General features: G+C 34.2%; 1 protein-coding gene across 1 annotated transcript in view; it reads left to right on the top strand.

Moving 5' to 3' along the window:
• Window positions 1–27051, top strand: part of TMPRSS15 (transmembrane serine protease 15) — a 136969-nt gene that overhangs the window by 40861 nt on the left and 69057 nt on the right. The window contains exons 8-13 of the mRNA XM_024239482.3: window positions 2500–2606; window positions 8494–8634; window positions 9305–9454; window positions 18315–18420; window positions 18721–18871; window positions 20829–20964. Coding sequence (XP_024095250.3) covers window positions 2500–2606; window positions 8494–8634; window positions 9305–9454; window positions 18315–18420; window positions 18721–18871; window positions 20829–20964 — 791 coding nt within the window. The remainder of the gene's footprint in view (window positions 1–2499; window positions 2607–8493; window positions 8635–9304; window positions 9455–18314; window positions 18421–18720; window positions 18872–20828; window positions 20965–27051) is intronic.

Genomic DNA, 27051 nt, shown 5'->3' with positions numbered 1-27051 from the left:
AAAAAACACTCACCATATTCTTGCCCAGACACACCAGAACTTTAGTTAAAAGGGCAGAAATCATCTCTCAAGTCTGCCTATGTCTTCCATCTCTGTCTTTTTCAGCTTGACTCCAGATTCCCTACAGGTCTCACCAGCAGGCTCACTCCCCCAGTCCTTGAACTGATGTAACAGAGGCAGAATTTAAACAGCTTCAAACTTAGCTTTACTTTCCTTCTCTGTCTACTCTGGGATGATCTTCTGCTCTCTCACCTTGATCCCCTCACCTCTGCCTGTGGTTACCAGACATGTCTTAGAGTAGCCATGAGTGTAGCATCTCCTGCATTTACCTATCATACTTCAAGGGCCCTCAAATCTAAGCGCTCATCATAATTGCCCTTGGAGCTTCTCAAAATATACATTCCAGAATATACTCTGGAACTGCTCAATCTGATACTCAGGGTTTATGGTTTGGGTTTTTTTTTTAATAACCCACCACCACTCTAACTTTATCTCCCTTGCAGCAAACACTAGTCAGGTCCAAAAATCTGAGTTTCTGCTTAGTTGTCTTTTAATGCTGCCCTGCTAGTAGCTGCCATTTCACTAACACCAACCCCACTACTTGAAGACTAAATAAACTTCAGCCCTGAACTCCACCCCACTGGCCATAATTATAGTATGGTGTTTGATCAACCTGAGGTCTTGCCACAAATGGACAGTTCTCAACAATGACTTTTAGACTTTCAAAAATTAACTAACTCTGTGAAGAATGTCCTTGATTGCCTTATTGGCCACATTACTGCTGGTGGTGAATCTAAAAACCAATCTTGCCATGTCCCTGCCTGTAGGCCTTGTTCACTCAGTATCCTCCATGGCCAGAGTCAGAGGCCAGATCACTTCTCAGGGCTCCTGCTTGGCCTTGGAAACTAAATCTCTTAAGTATTACCAGCCTTTTTAATCCTTTCCTGGGTCCATTTGCAGATGATCTAGCCAAACTCATGCCCAAGGAGGCTTAGACATTTTCACCCATACACACTTTTATTTCTTTCAGCCATCTCCCTTCCAAGGAGTTCAGAGAAACTTAGTACTTACAAAGCACTTGGAGGAGTTATTTACATTTCTGATTATAACACTTCAATAAGACAGTGGAGTTGTAAATAGAGGTTTCACTAAGTCTCCCCTCTCTGAAACTATTATCTGAAAATGAAAATAGTTTAAATATCAAATTTAAATTTTCTGATGAATCTGTCACACTTTTCCTTCTACGCTCTTATACCGGCAGCTAGATACATTATTTTTTATATCAATAGCATGCACTAGTTTCTACAAAGTATTAGATAATACAGGAATGAATGAATTAATCCCTGTCCTTGAGTCATATAAATTCTGTTAGGAAAGACATTTAAGTATGTAAATAACAATTATAGAATATAATAGCTGTCATCTTGATGGTATGAACAATATGCATGAATTGGAAAATTTAACATAGTTAAAATGTTCATACTACCCAAAGTGATGTACAGATCAAATGAAAGCCCTATAAAATACCAATGGAGGTTTTTACAGAAATAGAAAAAAAATCCAAAAATGTGTACGGAATCACAACAAAACCTGAATAGCCAAAACAAACTTGAAAAAATAACAAACCTGGGGTCTCACACTTCCTGATTTCAAAATATATTACAGAGCTGTAGTAATCAAAACTGTAACGTACTGGCAAAAAGACAAACACATAGACAGACAGAATAGAAAGCCCACAATAAAGCCTCACATATATGATCAAATGATCTTCCACGAGGGTGCTAAGACAACACAAAGGGGAAAGGATAGTCTTTTTCCACAAATGATGTTGAGAAGACCTGAAATGGCGCAGCTGCTATGGAGAACAGTGTGCAGGTTCCTCAAAAAATTAAAAATAGAATTCCCATATGATCCAGCATTCCCAATTCTGAATATTTATCTCAATGAAATATCTGCACTCCCATGTTCATTTCAGTATTAGTTACAATAACCAAAAGGTTAAAAGAACCTGAATGTCCATCATCCGATGATTGAACAAAGAAAATGTGATATATATATGAATATTACTCAGTCATAAAGAAGGAAATCTTGTATATCATACAACATAGAAGAACCTTGAGAACATCATGCTAAGTGAAATAAGCCAGTCACAGAGAGATAAATACTGCATGAATTCATTTACATGAAGCGTAAAAAGTAGTTAAACTCATGGAAATGAAAGGAGAATGGTGGTTGCCAGGGGCTGGGAGGACTAAGCAATGGGGAGTTGTCATTCACTGATACAGAGTTTCAGTCCTGCAAGTTCAAGAGTTCTAGAGATCTACTGTACATCATTGTGTTCATAACTGGCAATACTGCACTGTACACTTAAAAATTTAAGACGGTAGATATCGTATTATGTGGTGTTCACCACAAGAAAACACATACAAATTCTAGAATGCATTAAGAAATATGACAACTGTTAAAAATTTGGTAATCTATTTTTTGCTTTTAATTTAGTGTAAACCAAGGACTTTCCATTAAACTGAGCTTCGATCATTTTAATACATATTATACAGATATATTAGATATTTATGAAGGTGTAGGATCAAGCAAGATTTTAAGAGGTAAGTTGAAACAAATATACAATGACTTTTGAAAATGAAAATATGTGGGTAAATTTTTGGAGTGGTATATTTTCCCTTTGATTTTGAAGTGAATATGGACTTGAAACTTATAAAACTAAAAAAAAAAAAATTGCTTCTCGTTATAAAAATTAGAAAATTAGTGCTCTATGTGGTCTTCATAATAAAACAGTTACGTTTTAACATTGTCCTCTCCTAATTAATATCTTAAAAATTATGTGAAATTTGTCAAAGGATTGTAATTACATATTTGGTTACCATACATTGTTTAAATGTTAGTCCCTATTAACCAAATTCAGACAACCCCTGAAAATTACTATTTTGTTTTCTCTGCATTGCATAGGTTATAAACTCACAGAGGTTCTGTCATTTTTTATGTTCATCTTGCTCCTCGGTCTCCTGCAGGCTAATACTAATAAAGTGGCTAAAACATTGTGTAGCCAAGGAGGTAGCCTAAGTAAATGATAGATGTGGATGGATGGTATTGTTACTATATAACCATTTATCATTACACATGGACGGGGCTGGAAGCTAAAAAGAGGGCATGGAATGCCCCAGTAATATGTTTCTGTTCATGCCCCTTTGTTCCACCCGGCCCCAAAATGCACAGACCTATTCACAGTAACCAGTGAAATTAAGGGCAAAATTCCAGGAGGAAATACAGTGAGGATGAGGCAGAGAATGTGGAAACGAAGCCGAGGGAATAACTAGTTTTCCTCGCATGTTGGAGAAATAGTTAAGTGTCGAGCTAAGATAAGGTTGGTGACACCTGTGATTAAATTTTATATAATAACTTTATTTTAATAACCTTGCCTCTCAGATTGTATTTATAGGTAATGAAAAGTGAATCCTATTGAATAATTTTTTACAGATTTAATGATTTGAGAAATATTTAAGTATATGCTAATATCTCATTTTTATTAGGTATTGATATGTGATACTCTACTGAATAATAAATGTGCATTTTCTTATTTAATATTTTCGACAAACCTGCAAAATATGTTTTAAATAAGAGTAAAATGAGGTATAATATATTAAATTACCATAAGTTCACAGTGTTGGAGGCAGAAATCAAACCCCAAACTCTGACTTGAAACATAACACAATTATTCTTTGTGCTTTAAAAGCCCAAGTACAAATATCATAATGAGTGTATATAAAACATGTGAACTCATGGTAAGTCACATTTGCTCTTAAAAAAAAATGGGTCAACCATTTCATAATCTATTTCTATAGCTGATAAATGCAGTTTTTTAAAATTATGATCAACATAAATATTTACATAGGTGGACAAATAGGTTACTTCATATAAATATTTCCAAAGACTAATGTGGCATTAATAAACTTTACCATGTATTTTCACCTACATTGTGTAAAGGAGTGTTGTCAGCACTTTGAGTTGACTGAATAAATGCTCTTCCAAACCAATTATGTAGGTGATATCATCATCCCTATTATACAAAAGATAAAATCTAAATTTATAGAGGTTGGGGCTGAATAAGTGGTAGGCATAAGATATTTTCATGTTTCTTAACTCTTCAAATACCATGGCCTGTCTAAATATTATTTTCACATGGTTAGGGTATCAGCAATTTGTGAATAAATTTTAAAATATTTAGCCATAGTGATGTGACTGATGCACAATTAATTGCCATAAAAATGTAATAAGAAACTGAATATCCAAGCAGAAAAATCTGTGAATATGTAGTTACATTATAACAGGTAGTTGCTTAATTTTAAGGTATTCAGAATAATAATTTATTTTAAAGTTTTGAAAATTAAATATTTTAATTATAATCTAAGAATGTGAGAAAGTGTATTGGGTGTTAATTTTTAAAATTAAAAATTCTAACTTTTTCTAAGAAAACTAATAATATCTTACAACTGGCATCTAGCACAAAGTCTGGTGTACTGTAAAAACTCAAGGTTTGTTTATTTGAATTTACACCAACTGGGATACATTTCTATCATATGATATTATAGTGTATAATCAATGGAAACAAGCAGTATTTCCCATAAGTGTAAAGTTAATTTGTATGGTAATAATGCAGATACTTTCATTCTCAAGTCACAAGCTCATCTTTCCCTAAATGTTTTAGCAATTTCTTTATGTGAAAGGTGCTTACAAGGTTTGCTTTCATTAAATTTCAATTCAAAATATACAATCTCAAATACTGTTATTATTTGTACAATATTGGAAATATATAAATTTTTTACTTAGGGTAAGTGGGATTATATAGAGTCAATATGAGGAATTATCTTCATAAAATAGTTGTTATATACCTGATTAGGGGCAAATCAGCATAAACAAATCCTAAAGGCATTTTTTCCATCATTTTAATCTACAGTTGTGATGCAAAAGTTCTCTAACTGCTAAAAAGTGTCACAGAAATATAGACATTGTGTAAAGTGATAGTGCAGTCTTCAAATAATTATGAAAATTGAAGTAAATCAAAATAGAGTGCTGGGAAAGTTATTTCAAAAGTGTTTTCTTTAAGTTGCAATGATAAAGGTATAATATTAATTTCAATGGTTATAATAATTATTAATACTTCATATGAAGGGGGTAGAAGATGGTGAGTGAGCTTACCTAATTTAGTGTTCAGAAAAATCTATAAATGTTTTTATGCATCTTCAAAGAAAGGCAACAAAAATGCCTAGGTTAGCACACTGAAAACGGTTTCAAAATGCTTAGCCCAGGGGTTGTGTCTCTGAGTGCATAGTTGTTATGCCATTCTTTATATCTCAAGTGCTTAGCTGGTATTCCATTCCCACAGGACTGCTGACAATATATTTCTAATACTGTAGCTTAACATTGTGTAAGGCCATGCTTATCCTGAGGCACACAGAAGTGTGCAGCTATAGCCAAAGCTATGTAATAAACATAGTGTATATTCCTGAATTGTCAACTTATCCTACAACAAAAATAATCACACTGCATTATGGAATTAATATAGGCAAATATTATTCAAAGCAAAGCATTTTCAATATATTTTGTGCTTTTATGAGGACACTTTTATGTATACTTGGAAGTACCCATTAACTCACTTCTGTTGGTAGGGGTACATTATGTGGAAAAGTTTATTTTAGCAAGCACTAGGTTTGCTTAAGTCATCCCTTCCAGAAATTCTCAAAGATTCCCCAATCATAGTGCCTGGCAAAATTAAAGATTCCTTCTTCAGTACCCCCATAGCATTTTTCCCTTATATAATAATTTTATGGTTATTTTTAATAACTCACCAATATAAATTCTTCTAATAGAGGAAACTGGTTACTTCTTTTCTATGTCATCAGCACTTGGCCCCAGACTAAATTCATAGTGGGCACTCACTAAGATGTGTTGAATATATTAGAAATTCTTTTATAATAAAGATGGTACTCTAGTTGCTGCATATTCACTCTTATAAATTGGATAATATAAGTAGTTTGAACTACATCTGTTGAATCCTATTCTGTAGAAAGTTGGTCTTCCCTGTCCATTGCCCTCTTTCCAAATTCCCCACATCTGTATCATACTTCTTTCTTCTTTCACAAAACCTATTCACCAGAGCCTTTGCTGTTAGTAGACAAATCATGAGTTAATTCACATTTAAGAGTGACTGCTTGATCAGTCTATGAAAATTAACATCCATAAAAGTTTTAGATTTTTAGTAGAAGACATTGACTTTTCTTAAGGAATGTCTAAAATTTTATTTTATCAGTTATGATATAATAGGAAAAAAGTCATCCTTTAAAAGATATTAGGTAATTGTTTTCTTTTTCTTTCAACACAAACCCTGTCTCATTTATGTAGGCAAATTCTATTACTCTGTTTACTCACATCATGATATATGCCCTCAAATATTGATTAAAAATCTTCTATGCTTTGGTACAATGACAGAGGTACAGAAAGCATTAAGTCATGATCTCATCCTTTTCAAGGTTTACAACCTAGTTGGTGAGATGGAGAAGCAAAAGATAGAATTCACTGAGCATTTAGTATATACCAGTCACTGCCTTACGTGAGAATTACTTTTACTCCTTATCACAAATCTTTATGGGAAAAAGTTGTAACACTACAGAAGAAAGGCACAGAGAAGTCTAGTAAGACATGGAACCAAGACTCAGTCAAATACTGATACTGGAGCCCCTGCTCTTAACCACTACCCTCCACTACTCCCCGGATTTGTAAAATACATGGCTTTCACTGGATCCGTAGCCCTGGGACTCTTATTAGGCAAGGAGACTTTAAGACTATCTGATGAAAGTTTTATAAAATCTCTACAGACACATACTCTACACCATTTTAGGAGGTTTTCATGTATCTCTGAAGCAGGTTAATGGAATTCAAGGTAAGCTCCTGGACTTTTTAGACTAGCACAATTCTATTAGATATCATGAGAATCCAACACACTATGAAATCCAGCACACTAAGGGTGTGGTTGAACCACCAACCACATTCAAAGCCAGCCAGAGGCCATTGTCCAAGAGAATTCCATTACCATGGAATAAAAAGCAAAAAAGAGGCAGTTAGGTTTAAAGTTTCTAGAATGTTCACATCCCTTAAGTGACTAACACTTATGAACTCCAAAGGTTTTCAATATGAGAAGTATTAAAATTACACAGGTATGCATGCTGCCATAGCAGCAGTCTAAATAATAGTTCTTCATAAAAAACATTGAATGCATGACACACATTTTGGGGAAAAACATTAAGATGTGAATCAATGCTTGTTCATGATGTCCTTTCTATTAGATTATATTGAAATTACATTATATGTATCACATTGTTTCCTAATTACTACCTAATCACAGGATATCTAATAGTTCATAAAAGGATCTCTTTTCAGAACTCAATGTTAAATAACTCACTGTTATTTAACAGTGGTTCATTGTCTCCTATCTGCAAGTATGGTATTTTTTTATAGGCCTGAATCTGATGCCATGTTCAGATTGTCAAACTAAAATGCTAATGCATTGTTTGTTAACACTTTTTTTCATTATCACCTCCACTAAGAAACCATTTCAGGCCTTGTTTTTTTCTAACAACTCCTCTTGAAAGTCTAATATTTCATATACACTACATTCTGTGTATCTGTTCATGGGCTGTGGGTATATCTGAGCTTTACACATTTAAAAATTAAAACTGTTTTTCTCCCTCAAAACCAATTTTCACTCTGCTAAAGGCAAGATCACCCCCTTTGAAAATGTATGTGCTGTACATTTTCATAAAAGCAAATTTTATATAACAATGATTTTGTAAAGCATCATATGAAAGCTGTTTATAACCCAATATTATACTAACTCTTGACAATCAAAAATGAAAAACAAAATCCCCTAGGTAGTTTATACTCAAGACAGACAAATGTTACAATCAATATAAAATGCTGTAGAAACAATCTTAAGTCACCTGGTATTATTTTGAGGTCGTATAGTTACAAGCGTAAAGAGCCAAAGAATACTCTTTTGTTTCTGTTATTTTACCCAGATTAAGCCCCTGTGAGTGTGACACAGTAAGTACCTGATAAAACTAAGTTGACTTTAATTTTCAAAACTGCTTAACTGATGTTTCTTAGATGAACTTTGCCAGTAAATGAATGCATCTTTTCTATGTATATATAGTGCATAAAGCTAACAATTAAAAATTAAAAATACCTTTTTTATCAAACCATAAATATGTATAATAATTTAAGGCTTTCTAATGTTTGAGAGAAGAGATATTTTAATTAAAACAAATGTAAGACTAATGTTTTTAGTTAACTAAGTGGTATCAGATAGATATTTGTATAGATCAACTGATAAACTGATAGTTCAGTAGATGGATTGATGGATGGATAGATAGATGAACAGATAGATATGTACATATAACAGTTGTTTATTTTATTTTGTAGCTTCTATTTGGGAAACTAATCCTGGCACAATAAGAATTTTTTCCAACCAAGTTACTGCCACCTTTCTTATAGAATCTGATGAAAGTGATTATGTTGGCTTTAATGCAACATATACTGCATTTAACAGCAGTGAGCTTAACAGTAAGTATTATTTATTTTTTGGCTTTTTAATTTTTAGATGCTTTAATGTTATAATGGAATTTTAAAGGTAGCAGAATCTAAAATTTTCATGATGTAATTTTATAATGAGTATCTTGTATGTGCATCTTTCTCTTCTTAGAACTTAAAAAGAAATGAGAAATTGGACAATGGTTTACATTTTTCAAAGGAATCAAATAACCAATTTGAGAAAACTTATAAATCACAATAAAATCAAATTAAAATTTTATTTGCTGCAAGCATTGCAAGCTACAAAATACTAGCATAAAACTAATTCAGATAAAATTCTACATAAACTTAATTTGGATCAAGGTATTAAATTTAGTAACAGGAGAGAGAAAAATATGGAACAAAGTTTATGTGGGTGAACCAATGGAAACAAGATGTAAAACTTAAAAAATGAGAAACTTATATTTGCTAATACCCTGACAGAGTATAGGAAATGTATTAATTTAACACAGTTGGCAACAAAAAGCTGTTTTAAAAATAATTAAATAGAATGCAACAGAGTTAAGATCAATTAAAAAAATGATTTTGTACATACCACTGAAGTATAAGCTGTATAAGGTTAGATTATTTTCAGTAAAATCTAATATAACTACTCACATTGTGGACTAAAATTTTTTTTATTCCTTCTTTTTTTCATTCACAGATTATGAGAAAATTAATTGTGACTTCGAGGATGGCTTTTGTTTCTGGGTCCAGGATCTAAATGATGATAATGAATGGGAAAGGATTCAGGGAAGCACCTTTCCTCCTTTTACTGGACCCAATTTTGACCACACTTTTGGCAATGCTTCAGGTATAATTCATTTAATTCAGAAGTCAAAAGGATTTTAATTCATAAATCAAAAGGAAAGAGGTATGTGTTGTACTGCAGTGTAAAGTGAGCAGTATTAAATGCAAAAGTCTTTTTGGATTTTTTTAAAAATTAAATTAATTAAATGAAAAATGGTATTCAAACAGGCAAGTAAAAGTGAGTGTATTTCAAGAAATATATTGGTTAAACCTATATATTTGCAAAATGTTGAAAAGTACACAGAGGCCAATAGAGACAAGACTACTAGGTTGTCATCCTAGACCTGCCACTTATTATTAACTAAGTAGACTTGAGAGGCAATTAGCTTTTCTGAAGTTTGGTCTATGTTGTCTTAATTTCGTTTTCTGATTGTACATTGCTAGTGCACAGAAATAAAATGGATTTTTGCATATTGATCTTAGACCCAACAGCAGTCCTGCTGAATTTGTTTGTTATCTCTGATGTTCCTTTAAAGAATTCCTTAGCATTTTCAACATACAAGATTGCATAATCTTGAAACAAAGATAGATTTGCTTCTTCCGAGAAGCCTATGGAAGTCTGATTCTAACGCACGCTAATAGGGCAGGGTTGTGATTTCTAAGTACATTTTTCATCTGAATGAGATATTAGAATTGATGCCAGGTGGAAATATTAGAGACAATAATATTTTGCTGAGAAACCAGAAATCATGGTGAAATATTAGAAGCTAAGGAACTTGCAGTGGGAAAATCAATCATGAAAGTCTTGGAACACATATACATAATACCAAATATAATCACTGAAGTGAGAGTTACAAATCTTAGAAGGAATGTATAAGAAAAATTACAAAAAAAAAACAGTGAAAAGTTGTAAATTTATATAATTTTCTTAGTCAAAATTCATCCTATAATATGACTTACTGATAAGTTACTAATGAGAATACTATCCCATTTAAACAAATAAACGTTAAAAGCCACCTCTAACCAGCTATGGTTCTAGGTATTAAGGATACAGGTCATATACAGTAACTTCCACAAAGTCTGTCCAAAACCTCCAAGTTGAAATGTTTTTTTTCCCTTAAATATTCTAAGCACCTCTTCCGTTTTTCCTATTATATAGCATTATATTTACTCACTTATTTGTTTCTTTTTACCACAGTATTCTTTTCAGGAACGAAAACCTAGTCTCTTTTAACTTTGAATTAATAGGGCATGTATTAGTCCATTTCCACACTGCCATAAAGAAATACCCAAGACTGGGTAATTTATAAAGGAAAGAGGTTTCATTGACTCACAGTTTTGCATGGCTGGGGAGGTCTCAGGAAACTTACAATCATGGCAGAAGGCAAAGCAGACACATCTTACATGGCTGCAGGCAAGAGACAGTGAGTGTGTTTAGGAAGAAATGTCAAACACATATAAAACCACCAGATCTTGTGGGAACTCACCATTATGAGAATAGCATTGGAAAAATTGCACTCATGATCTCATCACTCTCACCAAGTCCCGCCCTCAACACATGGGGACTATGTAGATTACAATTGGAGATGAGATTTGGGTGGGGACACAGAGCCAAACCATAGGTATTCTCAGTGCATAAATCTAATTAGCATGCAAAATTATTTTTGAATATATAAATAAATATCTACAACTTTGACTCAAGTAATTTCTGAAGAAGTTATTGACTGAATAAAATAGTTTCTAAAGTTAACAAAAATTCTAAGCACATTGGCATTGCAATTTGCTATTAATGACCAAATACAAAGATCAATATTCCTGATTTTAAGACCTGAAAATTAAGTGGTTGATTTAATATCAATTGTGAGTGACATTTAGTTAAAGGACTTTAAAGAGTTAATTTTTTTCAAAATAGAAATATATCTGACTAATCCTACTTCTTTAGAGAATGATATCCCTAGAACATCAAAATATGGTTCATCACACTATTTCAACTTAATAAAAATAGATTTTAGTAAAAAATGACTACTTTTAATATATTTCAGAGTCATCAGTAAAAGCCCCTTCAAATGTATTATTTTGTTCTTTTATTTAAGAAGCATTTATTGAGCTTCAGGCCTTATTCAAGTCATTCAGAATATATCTGTGAACAACATAAACCAAATTTTCTGCTCTCATGAAACACAAATTCTAGCAAGAAAAAACAGAAAATAGGAAATATATATATAATAATTAATTGTTTCTTGGTGTGTTAAATGTGAATAGGTACTTTGGAAAAATGTGAAGCTTCGTAAGAGGATGGGGAGGGCGGGGCTAAGATGCTATTACATATTAAAAGAGGATGATCTGTAAGTCTCATTGAAAAAGTGACATTTGAATCAAAACTGTAAGGAATTGAAAGAATTAGCCACACGGATTATTCCAGGCAGAGGGAACATGACTGATCTGTTGAAGGTAGTTTGTGCGAGGGCAACAGTGTTGAAAAGAGACTGGTGGAAGGCCATTGCCTAACTAGAGAAGAGGTCATGAGACTCAGATCAGTGGGAGCAGATGTGGTGAGAAAAGGCCAGATTCTGAATACAGTTTTTAACTGAAGCGAACAGGATCCAGCTAAATGAGTCACCAGTGTGGGCCTTCACATAAAAAATGTTCTTTATGTAAATGGCCAACCCCATAAGACAAAAAACGTTTAGTGTTGAAAATGATGACATGAATACTCTCATACATAATTAATCTTCTTTGAATAAGTTATTTCCCAGAGCATGATTCTCCATGGAAAAATCACTAATTGCACAGCTGAAAACTAACCCCTACGTGATAATCACCCCAACTCTCTGAAGGGGTCTGGCCTAAAACAGTCAAATAATCTGATCTTTTTTTTTTCTCTTTACTGCAATAAAAAAAAGTTTCTACCACACTTGCACAAGAGTAGTTAGAGGAAAGTGCAAAAAGCATTTATATCTATTGACTATGACAGATACCTTTTATGTGGTTGAAATCTCTGATGTTCAAATTATCATTTTTCTGCTTTTATGTCATCCTAATAAGAGATAAAATAACTCTACTGATATTTGAAGAGTATAAGTACATTAAAGGGGAAAATGGTTTCGGCTTGCCAACAGATTAAATAACTAAGGAAATAAGATGAAACTGACCAAAGTGAAACGGGTTGAATGTCAAGTGGAGGTTCTAAATAGTCGGGTCTGAAATGAAGTCTCAGGAGAAAGCAGAGTAGCAGGAGTTATTTAAAATTAGACAAGTCATATAATGAGGACAGATGATAGGGTTTAATAGGTCCTCTCCAACTCCCATACCTGTGATTTCATAATCAACCAGTCATTCCTCTCCGAAGGGCATTTTTCTTCTAGCCTGCTTTTTTATGTGTCAGAACATCCTATCTCTGAAATGAAAGAGAATTAAATATTTCTCGATGTTCCTCTTATCCAGGCAGGTTTGTTGTTTGTGTTGTTGTTTTGTTCTTTGCCTTTACCTTAAGTGACAGAAAAGACTAAATGAAACAGATAAACTTTGAATTAATACTGCTTTAGGTAAGAACACCTAAGGCTCTTAACTTTTCTAGTCCTTCTGAAGAACTCTCTCCTGGTGAAGCAATGGCTTCTAAATCTCTGCTGTCGTCAGTCAGGGTTTCTCTGTACCTCTTAGAAGCAAAAGGAATTGGTCAAGAAGGTGGTGTTGAGGCAGGACAGCATCTTGAGGTGCTCAGAAGTGCCCCATTCGTTCAGAAGGCTCAGGAAAAACGAGGTTTATAATATGTGGAAACTTCAGAAATGTAGGGGTCGCAGAGGACTACATAGCTCAAATAAAATATTCCTTTCCTTTCCTTTACCAATGAAATTGCAGTTGTTTGTAATACTGTGGGAGGTAGTATAGTTTAGTAGTAAAAACCATTAAGATACAGACCCTGGAGTCTTAGCCAGGTTTAAATCTTAGCCCTGCCATTAAGGCAAGTTTCCTATCTTCTATTTCTGCCCCAATTCCCTTATCTGGAAAATGAGGTTGAGGACAATAGGACCTGCCATTAGAGGCGTGTAATAAACATTAAATTGATTGCTATGTTTAGGAAAAAACTCTGAAAAATGCCTGACACATAGGAAGTGCTATATAAATGTTAGGTATTATAACTACTTTCTTTTCATACTGCAAAAGTATTCAAGAAACATACACTGGCTGTGGTACTGTTCTAAGTCATATGTTGGGGAAGAAAATAGTTACTCTGCTCAATTTTAAAAATTATATTAGTTCTTTTAGATACCTTCATTTAACTTAGCATATAAAATTTTTCTAAAGTAAGTGTAACTTTAATGTTTTAAAAGTAATATTTTTATTTTTTTATCTTTCCTGTGATGTTGAATTTTAGAAAATAATATTACTTTCTAAAATTGATAAAATCTGACTGAATTTAGGCCATGCATCAGTTTAAGCTTTTAATAATATTTATCTACTAGGTTCAGCTAATTTTACTTATGTACTTACAAATCATGAAACAATTTGTATCAGCCTATTTCCTTCTTGAGAGGGATTTCTAGGATCTCAGGAAGTTCTGCTATGTCTCCAGTTTCTGCTATCTCTATATCAGATCAGCACATGCTCAGAAGTTTTGCTTTTTAATTAGGATGTTGGATGGAGAGAGGTTAGGTTCAATTCATGAAGAGATAAGCAGGAAAAAAGTGATGGAAATAAGTTTTAAGAAAAAGCTAATAGTTCAAAAAAGAGATCATTATATGCTTAAGTAAACAAAATGTACTCAATTTTCTGGGGCTTATTTATTTGTTTAGAGACAGGATCACTCTGTCTCCCAGCTGGAGTACAGTGGCATAATCATAACTCACTGCAGCCTCAAACTCCTGGGCTCAAGAGATACTCCCACCTCAGCCTCCTGAGTAGCTGGGATCACAGGTGCATGCTACCACACCCAGCAATTTTTTTTAAAATTTTTTGTAGAGATGGGACCTCATTATGTTGTTAAACTCCCCCTTCTCTTTTTTGTAAAAACAGCCACAGCTATCATTATTATTAGTATAAGGTGGCCTCTTTTTTTAAATTAAGTGATCTTCCTGCCTTGGACTCCCAAATTGCTGGGATTACAGATGTGAGCCACCGTGGCTGGCCAATATCCTGGGTTTTAAGTTGACTGAAATTGATTCTAAGAGCTCTAGAAGACATTTCAAGGAAGTCAAAGGGTTTTAAAAGAAATTATTTTTGACCATATAAATTCCCATGTGGTTATGAAAAAAATCTCTTTAATTATTCCTTTTGTGTAGAAATTTAATAAATTTAAAAGCAAAGCAAATCTGTAACAAAAATATATTAAACAACAGACAGCTAATTCGTATCAATACAGAAAAAAAAATGAACGAAGTGTCTTTCTTGTTCCCAAAAGTTCTAGCAAGTTTAAAAAGTCACATATAAACGTAAATAAAATATATAACAGGCTGGGCACAGGGGCTGATGCCTGTAATCCCAACACATCCAAGGCAGGCGGATCACCTGAGATCAGGAGTTTGAAAGCAGCCTGGCCAACATGGCGAAACTCCATCTCTACTAAAAATACAAAAATTAGCCGGCCGTGGTGGCGTGAGCCTGTAGTCCCAGCTACTCTGGAGGCTGAGGCAGGAGATTCACTTGAACCACCGGAGGCAGAGGTTGCAATGAACCAAGACTGGCTACTGCACTCCAGCCTGAATGACGGAGTGAAACTTCATCTCAAGAAAAAAAAATATATACACAACAGAATATACCGAATGACATCAGAGAAGTACAAAGTGCCACTGAGAATTCAAAAGAAAAAGTGGTTACTTTTAATTGGGAGGCTTTCTGAAGGAGATGACAGTTTGATTTAAATGACCTCGAAAAATTGATAGGATTTTAACAAGGTACAATTGGAAGGGGAAGTGGAAGGACGTAAAAGAGAAAAAAAAGAAGACACAAAGTGTCAAAAAATTTCTAGGTGTTTGGAAATATTAAAATTATCTAATTTTGCAGAAGTGTTCTATGGAAATAGATGAAGTATAGGTGCAATGGCTGGAAAATGACATTGAGGTCATAACACAGGGGCCTCAAATATCAGACTGTATTTGTATTTGGTTTAATAAGAAATAAAGAGATAATAAAAGATCTTGAATAAGGGGCTAACTTGTGCATAAGAAAGTATTATTGAGCAATGGTGTAAGAGATGATTCCCAAGAAGAGTCAGAGAGCTAGAAGTGAGATGCACTTGGAAGTCGTGACAATGATGGTCTGTCTTCAGTAATAGTTCCATGCGTTGGGATGTTTCTACTCTGCTCCCTGGTGAGATAGCCCAACAGACATGTGTGAATGTGAGTTTCCATACTTTAAGTGGAAGCAACTGAATGTACAACTAATTGACAGCTTCTCAAATTAAAGAAGCAAACTGGAACTGTGCCTTAATATAATTATTTAAGGGAAAAAAAGTGATGGATAATCTTGAGAAGATTTAGGAGAGATGTAATAGTGGCCTTTAAACTTTTGTAGAGGTAACAAATATGTTATATTGTAAATAGTCCTACAAGGCAAAATTAGTTATAATAGGTACGTATAAGCTTATTTTTTTAAAAAAGAAAATAATTTTCTAATCATGTTGAAACGGAATGGAATGCCTTGGAATACAATAATTTCTTCTGCATCTGGCATCTGTTAACCGGAGATCAAGTGATCCCTTAGAGCAAAATGTTATAGATGAAATTTAAGGACAATTAGTGGTTAGACTAAGTACAGTTTAATGTAAACTACAAATCTCTACTCTTAAACTTTAGCATTTTATGAAGGCTTTTATTCATCTTCTAATTTGTTAACTAAAGAATGTAGCTGATATCACAAAAATAGCAATTTAATGTTATATATGATTTTGATTTTACTATATTCAATAATATGCAAGTCTATATATTTACTCTAGGCAAGATTTATAAGGTACTATAGTCTACATAATTAATTATGTTTTACCTGATCACTGACAAAAGAACTCATAGCATCATATTTTGATCATACTGAAAACTCCAAATATATCACTGCTTAATAAGTGAAAAACAGATTCAAAATATTTCACATTAATTATAACTATTGACTATGAACATGGCCAAACATAAATAGGAGCATGATGTGTGTTTATATAATTGTAGCTAATTAGAAATTTTTCTGAATAGGCTAACCATTTGAGTATTTATTCATGATACTCAGTGGAATTTTTTTTTTTTTTTTTTTTTTTTTTTTTGAGACGGAGTCTCGCTCTGTCGCCCAGGCTGGAGTGCAGTGGAACGACCTCGGCCCACTACAAGCTCTACCTCCCAGGTTCACGTCATTCTCCTGCCTCGGCCTCCCTAGTAGCCGGGACTACAGGCTCCCGCCACCACGCCCGGCTAATTTTTTGTATTTTTAGTAGAGACGGGGTTTCACCGTGTTAGCCAGGATGGTCTGGATCTCCTGACCTCGTGATCCGCCCGCCTAGGCCTCCCAAAGTGCTGGGATTACAGAAGTGAGCCACCGCTCCCAGCCATTCAGTGGTATTTTAATTATTTCTTCCCCAATTATGTTCTAAGTAATCAAAAGTAAGGTAAATTCAAAAGCGATTTGGAGTTGTGCATTTAAAGAGTGGATTCTGGGACCTCTCTTCTGTATCTAGGCCACTCTTCTCCATTCAGTCATATAATTAGAACACTAACAAAATAGCTAAGATATGTACTCATGAAATATTACAGCATTATATAAAATAGGAGTAATGTGTTAACAATATAAAATGTTAAACACATTATTAACAGTTTGTCATATAAAGCAAATGAATGGGTACATATTACATTTATTAAGCCACTTGACCATAATTTCACCTTGATAAAACACTCATTTATTCTGAATAATTTTTGCCTCACTGGTCTAAATATGCATTGATATATCTACAGGCAGTTCTACTAGCTTCTTTTCTTTATGCCTTGTTCTTAGTTTGCATCTCATAAATGAATGAGTTTAAAGTTTATATGCAACATTGCCTATATTTTTCTGTTGCAAAGCACAAGAGAGAAGATGCTTGATTTCAAGTAAACACTGAATTTCATCATCTTATAAAAAAATTGCATTCCAATCAAATTAGATTAATCCAACATTACATTTGCTTTATATAATATTTTGTTACATGATTCTTGCTTCCTGTCATAATATGTGAGCAGGAAACTAAGAATAACATAAATTCCCCTAAGAAAATGTTAAAGATGTTATCCCAACAACCCTTCGCAAACTTCAAATGACTGAAATCATTGGTTGGAATAATGAATTTCAGACCAAAAAGCACTTTATGCAGTGGCTTGTGCTATTTTGAAAGCTTTTATACGGATTAGCATGGTTCCTGCTTCTCGGTGATCTGATTACTTATCGTTCATAGGAATAAAGAAAGATAAGACTGTTTTAAAATAAGGCAAGTTCTTAGGGATATGAAGTGTTCAGTGAAATATAAAACTGAAAGTCTTAGAAGCTCTTAAATTTGGCTTCAAGTTTGTATTTAAATATATGTGTATATTCTGAGTTAGTCCACCAGCATCTCTAAATATCCTCATGTGAATTAATCAAAATATCTAGTAAACTAGAATTAAGTCAGGAATTGGACTGGATAATTTAGTGACTCATAATAAGTCAGAATTTTATATATCCTTGGTGGTACTCCACTTCAAGGCTCTGTTTAATAAAGTGGGAGGCCCAGTGTTAAGCTATTTTTGTCAATAACAATCTGTTATGGCAAAAATACTGATTTCTGAGCTCGAGTCTATTGTCCTGTCCACTATATTAAAATATGTTTCCTTAACCTCTCTTCTTAAAGTTTTTCTTTCCTGCTTACAAAGTCTACATCCCACACAATGAAAATTCAATATTTAAGTTAAATAAATGTTTTTTTGCTATTTTTACAGGATTTTACATTTCTACCCCAACTGGACCAGGAGGCAGACAAGAACGAGTGGGACTTTTAAGCCTCCCTTTGGACCCCACTTTAGAGCCAGCTTGCCTTAGTTTCTGGTATGTTGTAGACACCTGTTTAAATGCTGTCTTTTTTAATGGGTAACATTGCCTTGCTCAGGCCACCAGGCTCATATTTCACTAAGATGTTGGCTAAAGTTTTAATGCACATACTATTACTTTTCCCAATTGATAGGCAACAAAACATTGATAGACACCTCTCCCTATCCCCAGCAACTCCAAAACCCAGAAGGAAAAAAAAAGGTTATTTCAAAGAAAGTAAAAAATTTAGAAAAGCTCTGAAAAGGACTTATTCTAATGTTGTAGGAATCCAAACATTCTTGCTTCTTTCCAAACTAGGTATCATATGTATGGTGAAAATGTCCACAAATTAAGCATTAATATCAGCAATGACCAAAATATGGAGAAGACAGTTTTCCAAAAGGAAGGAAATTATGGAGACAATTGGAATTATGGACAAGTAACCCTAAATGAAACAGTTAAATTTAAGGTTTGCAAAATTATTATTTATATTTGTATTCTTTTTGTGGGGGTACAATTATATTTAGAATGATACAGTGAAAAAATTAATTTATTTTCTGAAGATAATCAAGTCACTTTCTCTACTTGCCCAATCTACCTCACATTTTATCTTCGAGTATTTTATTTTTATTTATTCAATAGCCTATTAAAAACCATCATTGAGGAAAAATGTACTAATGAAAATACAGCTTATAATGGTCCATAAAATACATCGAAGCCCTTTAGAATATTTCAGCTTCCTTCAGCAACTTTCTAGCATGGGCCAACCATTTATCTCTAAGTCCTCTGCCTACCTACAATTTTCAGCTTTTCACAAATACCACCTAGGTCAACCCTGCCCTTTTCTACGCCTATGCCCATTGGCATCCACCCACCCTGCCCCACTCTGATTTAATCTCCACGTATTTCCTTTAGAAACAAATTATATGAGCTGTATCATTGGGAAGTCTCTGATCATTTATTTCACATTAAGGTGAATTAATTTTTTAAATAACACTTTAATGTGTTCTCTTCCTGAGGGTCTTTGCAATTAAAATATGGCATAATAAAGGCTATTAGTTTGACCAAATTAATAATGTTTTAAATGGGTAATTTCAAACACAAGAGTATCACTTTCAGAAGATGTGTATTTGGACAGACACTGCCATCATCAAAGGCTTCAGATTTTCCCCATGACTTGGTGTAAGGTAGGCAATAATTAATGACTCTCAACTGTTTTCCTCCCATCTTTCTTTCTTTCCTTCTCTTCCTTTTTCCTTCTTTTCTTCTTATTTGATCCTTTTATGGGACGTTTCCTCTCCAATTTTGTTTTCTGATAATTCAAAGAAGGGTAAGGGAAAATGGAAAGGCCAGGGAGAAAAGAGCCAGCAGAAGGGGAAGTCAGTATTGCAGTGGCCAGATGTGGCTACACTCACTGAGCATCTTTTCTAAAGTAGTATAATTGGATCCAGTTTCTCACAGCTCATGAGGTGGTGCGAGAGTGTCAAGTTCTACAGTTATGTGCACTTTGGCTTTGCCATTTTGTTGTGAAATCATGAGCAAGTCACCATAGTCTCCCTGAAATTTAATTAGGTCATATGTGTAAGGAAGAAAATAATACTGGAATAATGTCTGGCATGAAGTAGGTGGAATGAATAAACAAATGAGTGAATGAATGAGTGTTGAAAATTAAATAAGATCAATGTATACCATGTGCCTAGCATAGCAAATAGCATATAGCAGACATTCAATTTATGTCTTTCTTCTTCTACATAGCACAGGATCCAGGAAAGTACAGCTAAAATACCCACTGTTCCTGAGAATCTAATATGTTACCTCTGGCCACTGGACCTTTCTTCCAAGTCTGGTTCTGTGTCCTCCGGGCACCACCCTTGCACAGTATCCCACATCAACACCCTGGGTGAACTATGACCAGTAACAGCTGGCCCTGAGTGATCATTTTACACTTACACTTTTTCTTGTCCCCTTCACCTCCAGTGTGTTTTCTCTTCAGGCTTTGCATGCTCTAAGAAGGCAGAAAACTACCTGAATGTTTAATATTGCTGAAAGAAGAAATTTGAGAGAAAATTGCTTTCTCCTGCCAGATGATATATATGCATGACAGAGTACAATGGAGGATGACAATATCATAAGAGAGACACAGACACACAGAGATAGAAACTGTAACAATATTGACTAACTCAGAAGGAAGACACCATTGGAAATTTAGCCAGTGTGAACACGTAATAAGGGAGTTGGATTCAGCAGAAGAATTTAAAAAGCATGATCTGTCAAGATTTCACTATGTAGTAACTGGTCACCATATAGTTCGAGGTGACAATATTGAATCTCTAGACAATATTGAATCTCTTGGGCTCACAAGAAGAATCAAATCAGAGAAGATTAGAATGGAATCAAATCGTTTCATATGCCTCTCTGAATTGCAGGTTGCTTTTAATGCTTTTAAAAACAAGATCCTGAGTGATATTGCATTGGATGACATTAGCCTAACGTATGGGATTTGCAATGGGAGTCTTTATCCAGAACCAACTTTGGTGCCAACTCCTCCACCAGAACTTCCTAGTAAGTAACCTTCATGTATATTTTGTCTTATTAAATCATTAATGTCAGGTGTGGAGGCTCACAGCTAAAATTCTAGGACTTTGGGAGGCTGAGCAGGAGGATTGCTTGAAGCCAGGAGTCTGAGACAAGCCTGAGGATTATAGCGAGACTCTGTCTCTACAAAACAAAATAAACACAAATTAGCTGGGCACAGTGGTGCATACCTGTAGTCCCAGCTGCTAGAGAGGCTGAGGCAGGAGGGCCTCTTGAGCCTGAGAGATTGAGGCTGTTGTGAGTTGTAATCATGTCACTGCACTCCAGCCTGGGCAACAGAGTAAGACTCTGTCTCTAGAAAATCAAAACAAAACAAAAAACAATAATTATTTTCAGGTAGATCTTCCTTTGGCTTATTCTCATTATCTCAACCTACTGTTATTTATTTTTCCTGAAAATCAAAGACTTCAAAATATAAGCCAAATGGAGGCTAGCAAAATATTACGTTACACATAAATCCACAGTGAAAATCACTCTTCATTATTGAGCATATTAATGACCATTTTAGTATCTTTCTTATATTCGAAAGTAATAAAGGAGCTGGTTTCCATTTTGTTTTCACTGGAATACAAACAAATGTTGTACTGGACACGTGGCATGGTCCGTAGTCTTTGGGGAGGGAGACTTAAGGTTTTTGTGGCCTTCTTAAGGAGTAATTTTAAGAGTTTAGTTAAGTCTGAAACCTGCTGTGTCTATTTTTAAAATAATTTAATAACAATGACTAATCAAGCCTGGACTTTGAACATACAGACCTAGATCACCTAAAATCTTTTGGTCCTAAATAGTGGCTGTATTAGTCAGCATTCTCTAGAGGGACAGAACTCATAGGATAGATGTATATATGAAACGGAGTTTTTAAGGAGTATAGACTCACATGATCACAAGGTGAAATTTCATAATAGGCCATCAGCAAGCTAAGGAGCAAAAAAGCCAGTCCAAGTCCCCAAACCTCAAAAGTAGGGAAGCTGATTGTGCAGCCTTCAGTCTGTGGCCAAAGGCCTGAGAGCCTCTGGCAACCAGGTGTAGGTCCAAGAGCCTGAAAGCTGAAGAACTTGGAGTCCGATGTTTGAGGGCAGGAAGCATCCAGCATGGGGGAAGATGAAGGCCGGAAAATTCAGCCAGTCTAATCCTTCCACGTTCTTCGGCCTGCTTTTATTCTAGCTGTGCTGGCAGCTGATTATATTGTGCCCACCTAGACTGAGAGTGGGTCGGCCTTTCCCAGTCCCCTGACTCAAATGTTAATCTTCTTTGGCAACACGCTCATAGACACACCAAGGAACAATCCTTCGCATCCTTCAATCCAATCAAGCTGGCATTCAGTATTAACTATCAGAGTACCTTTGTAAGGCTTTGGAATATGTTCCTTTCGTGGAGCCACTCGTGTTACTGCTGAGAAGTGACCAAGATTCACAATGTCCTATAAGATCTTTTAACTCAAAAGAACCAAATCGAGCGCATGTCTACTTGTGCTCTTAAGTCAAATTGGAAGCGTGACATTTCAGAACAAAACCCATTACCATTCAAATTATCCATGTCAAAGAAGACAATCACTTCATACTACTTTCAGATTAGGGGTCTGACAGAAAAACAAAGAAAAAGAAAAATGCCTATGATAATAAATAATTACAGACATCCACTGACTTTCTATAGGGATTTTTTCACTACACTGTTGTTTATATGCAAAAAAAAAAACAACGCTTTTTTCTTTGGATTGTGGTGGTTGGAAGCTGACTTAGCTCTACAGCTTTCCTTGGGTTAAACCTCATGTGTGTTTTGTTCTGCATGGATCTGATCCCACAAACACAGTACTTTTTCCCTTTCTCATTTTCTTCCAAGCACACTTAATACTTTTACCAAATTATATCAGCAAATCAGTTTGGAGAGCCTGTCCAAATTTGGTTTACTTCCAAAACTATATATTTTTCTGCTTCCAATCTTCAAGGAAAAAAAGCAGACTTTTCAGATGAGTGGCTTTAACAATGAAAAGGCTCTAAAGGTTAATTATGGGTATTTGAGAACATGTAACAAATGAGCTACCATTAGGTTGAAGGCAGTAGTTATATTGTCATATTGATCCCATGCCACCATATTGAATGAGCACTTACATTCCACCAAAAGATTGGTTTGCTTTTACTATCTTGTGTATTAACATGTTTAGATGCTTATATGAGATATATATAAGTTACTCAATATTTAATCATTCATTCAAATTTTATAAATATCTGCCAATTGCAAAACATTACAGATGAAATGTAAGATGTAGCAATAACCATTAATACATGAAAAAATATATAAATAAATATTTAAAGCAACGTATAATTATGTGCCCCTAAAAGTAATACATGAGAGAAGTAAGTGATAGAGGACTTTGGAGAAAAAAAATGTGAGCAGAAGAAGGCTTTAAGGAAGCGTACGGATAAAAGACGGAATGATACTCAGAAAACTGATGCAAAAGCAGGAAAGTACTGTACATTCTCATGGAATAATATTGGTCATAAAATTGTGACAAGAAGTGAGTTCCTTCGCAGCACACTCTAGGTCAGATTTACCTTTGCTTTACCACTGTATGATTGATTCCTAACATCACAATAATTGGTGATCAGTAAATACTATTAGAGATGGACTAAGCCTCTCTCTCTTTCTCTATCTGTCTCTGTCTCTCTCTATTTTGGATATACTCTTATTTTGGTGACATGAAACTTTTGTTAAACAAAATTTTGGTACCAAAACTAAAGTTTGGAAATGATGGTAGGGATGGATGTAGGAAAAAATACCCACATAAATGCAGTAATTTTGGATTTGTGGCATTGTTTGAAAATAATAGTCTCACTTCATTTTGTGTAGTTGACCCACCCCCTACCTATTTATTATATGGAACAGTTTTTTTGCAAGAACAACATTCAGCATCACTAAAATCATGGCTTGCTTGATAAATATTAATTATTCCTACAGATACCAAATATCAGCAACATTTTGCTATTTTGCTATTTCAATCATTTAACATGATAGATTTTCTTGATAATTCTTTCTGCTAGTTTGTTCCCCTATTTATTCATAAATAATAAAGAAGAAAAATTTTCTAGGAGGAAGTAACATAGTTTCTTAGACCTAATATTTAAAAATGTAGCAACATCTCATCACTACCTAAAATAGAAAATTTGAGGTAACTTTTTTACATCATATCATATATAGAAATAAAATTTTAAATATGGTTTCTTAAGTTAAAAATGTATCTATATGACCCTTATAGTCTTCATATTTATATTCCAATCAGAAAGAGAAAAAGATAACACCTTTATGTCAAGCTTGGTGTCCCTGTCTATTTTAACAATAGGGAAATTATAATGAAAGAATAACCCATCTGATTTGAAAATATAAACTTTAGAATCTGCCTGGAGTCTATTTGTTCCAGTTTCCAAATGGTTCACTTCAAGACAATATTTTTTCACAGCAGAAAACGTTAATTACCATCAAATATATTCTGAACAATTTCATTCTAATGCCATTTGCAATTGGTTCAGTGAAATTCTTATTTGAGCAGAGCTTTTTTGGTTCCAGATCAATGACTCGTTTAAGCAGCAATAAAAGGAAACCATGGCTGACTGGCTAATAGCCTTTCTTTGGCTTCGTATAGAGCACTTAAAGAAGAAAACAATCCCAGATCAGTGACTGAGTAATAAAGCTCAGTTTCCTCCCCCTTTGCTAGGAACCCACATTGTGCCTAGTTTGAGGAAATGTAAGTTCAGTTTTCATAACCACACAGATTATTCCATTTTGTGACTTTAATAACTTTCTGTTGCATCAGTTCTACAATTGTTGCTCTGTGACATTGGTACAAATGAATTTAAATGTGGGGATTGTACTGAGTACACTTTAAGAGAGTAAACATTCCATTGCATGATGATCGTGCCAATTTAAAACAATGTTGATGATTCATGACAAGATACCTACTGAATAAAAATAGGTGTATACAAAACAAAATCCACATTTCAGGCCCCTGGCTTATTTCTGGGGCTTTTAAAACTAATTAAAAACAAAAACAAAAACAAAACACCTAGCTATAGTATTAGATATTTCAATATTCACTCTTTATTTCCACAGTTTTTCTTTATTTCACCATTTTTAAAGGCATTTTCTACTTCCAAATGTAAATTAAAGGTAATTTGGCATGGCCGGGTGCGGTACCTCACACCCGTAATCCCAGCACTTTGGGAGGCTGAGGAGGGCAGGTCACTTGAGGCCAGGAATTCAAAACCAGCCTCGCCAACATGGTGAAACCCTGTCTCTGGGGAAAAGAAAAAAAAAAAGTTAATTTGGAAAGTTTCGTAGATGTGACCTAATACTTAGAGCTAAATAATCTAACTTTAGTTCTTCATGTAGATATGAATCAATCAGTACCTGTCTACCTCTCTACCTCTCTTGAAATTGATGGCCATATTCAGCAGAACTGCTTGCTTTCTTGTATCAGTGTGTTTTGGGCTGTTTTATTTTGTTTTAATTATTTTACCTCTAAAACTAATAGCCTGAGCCAGGCACAGTGGCACATACCTGTTGTCCAAGCTATTCAGAAGCCTGAGGCAGGATGATGCTTTGAAGCCAGGAGTTCAAGGCTCGGGTGCACTACGATCATGCTTGTGAATAGCCACAGCACTCCAGTCTGGGCAACAGAGTAAGACTCAATTTCAAAACAAGACAAAATAAAACAAATAATAGCCTATGTGTTTGAGCTCTCATTGTCTGGATTTTTATTAATAACCAAATTTAGAGTACAGAGAATAAAAATCTGAACTTTATTGTTACACATTTAATAAAAATATTTATATCAGGAATGATCGCTATAACTTGTTGATGAAAACATAAATTTTGATAAAATGAACACAAAATTTTATGGAATATTTTACTCTAAATTACAACCTAAACTTTTAAAATGCTATTTGTAATACTGAAAGATTTGTGTGTCTATTACAATAATGATGAAAAACAATAGCCAATTTTGAAAATTAGCCACTTTTCATATATTCAAACATCGATCAATAGGAGGTGTTATTTCTCAAGCTACATCTATTAATTCTATCAAATAAAGTATCAATCAAAAATCTATTTTTCCCATATTCTCATTTCTTGTTTTGCCATAAATATATTTCATTAAAACCTTCTTATTATAGATGAAAGCTAGGCTCTTCTCCTTTCCACCCCTCAGTAAACACCTCTGCATTAACACACATTTCAGAAGCTTAAGCATGGAGTAAAAAATGACATGCATCAAGGAAAATATCTATCCTTGGCAACCACTTTGCCAAATACTGCATGTTATTTACATAGTATATGCAGTGAAAATCCCTATTGGCATAGTAAGAAATTAATCAGAACACAAGTGTTTGAGAGAACAGCTCCCAGAGAAAAAAAAAACATGAAGGAATTTAACACTATAAATGAATATAATTCCCTATACCAGACAGGCTATTTTACTCTCATGCCCTGGCTGAGGATGTTTTACCTAATGGCACAGCATGACTGTGATATCTGGAATTACATTTCATGGATCTTTTGTTTTTCTATTAGAAGCACATGCCGCATCTCTGCTACAACAACATCACCATTAAAATAAATTGTTTCATCATATTTAGAATGACTTAAAGTGTTTTTACCAATTCTTTACGGTCATTTATATGCAGAGAGTAACTGATCTATTTTATCAGGCCAGGAATCAGAGATGTCTTATTGGTCAGTTATTTGATAATAAATTATAATTTAAATGCATTTCAAAAAGTACTCAAGTATTTTAAAGGGATGCATTTTCCAAGACTTGTGTTTGGTGGAGAATTCCTAAGTAAACTGCCTGCCTTGACAGGCTTAACTATTACACTTGACAACGTTTGAGTTCTTGTTATGTGCTAATTAACATCCTACCTACTCATCTTTAAGTATAGCACACTAAGTATTCAATTATGTCAAAATCCAATGCATTTTCCAAATCTCAGCTATTTACTGTATCAGAAATATAAGGTTTTACATTTTCCCTGTTACTTGAGGATAAAATAAGAATAATGGTAA

The sequence above is a fragment of the Pongo abelii genome, chromosome 22 (genome assembly GCF_028885655.2).
Source record: "Pongo abelii isolate AG06213 chromosome 22, NHGRI_mPonAbe1-v2.0_pri, whole genome shotgun sequence".
Classification (NCBI taxonomy): domain Eukaryota; kingdom Metazoa; phylum Chordata; class Mammalia; order Primates; family Hominidae; genus Pongo; species Pongo abelii.
The sequence above is the reverse complement of the archived record's forward strand: the minus strand, read 5'-3'. Positions and strand labels throughout refer to the sequence as shown.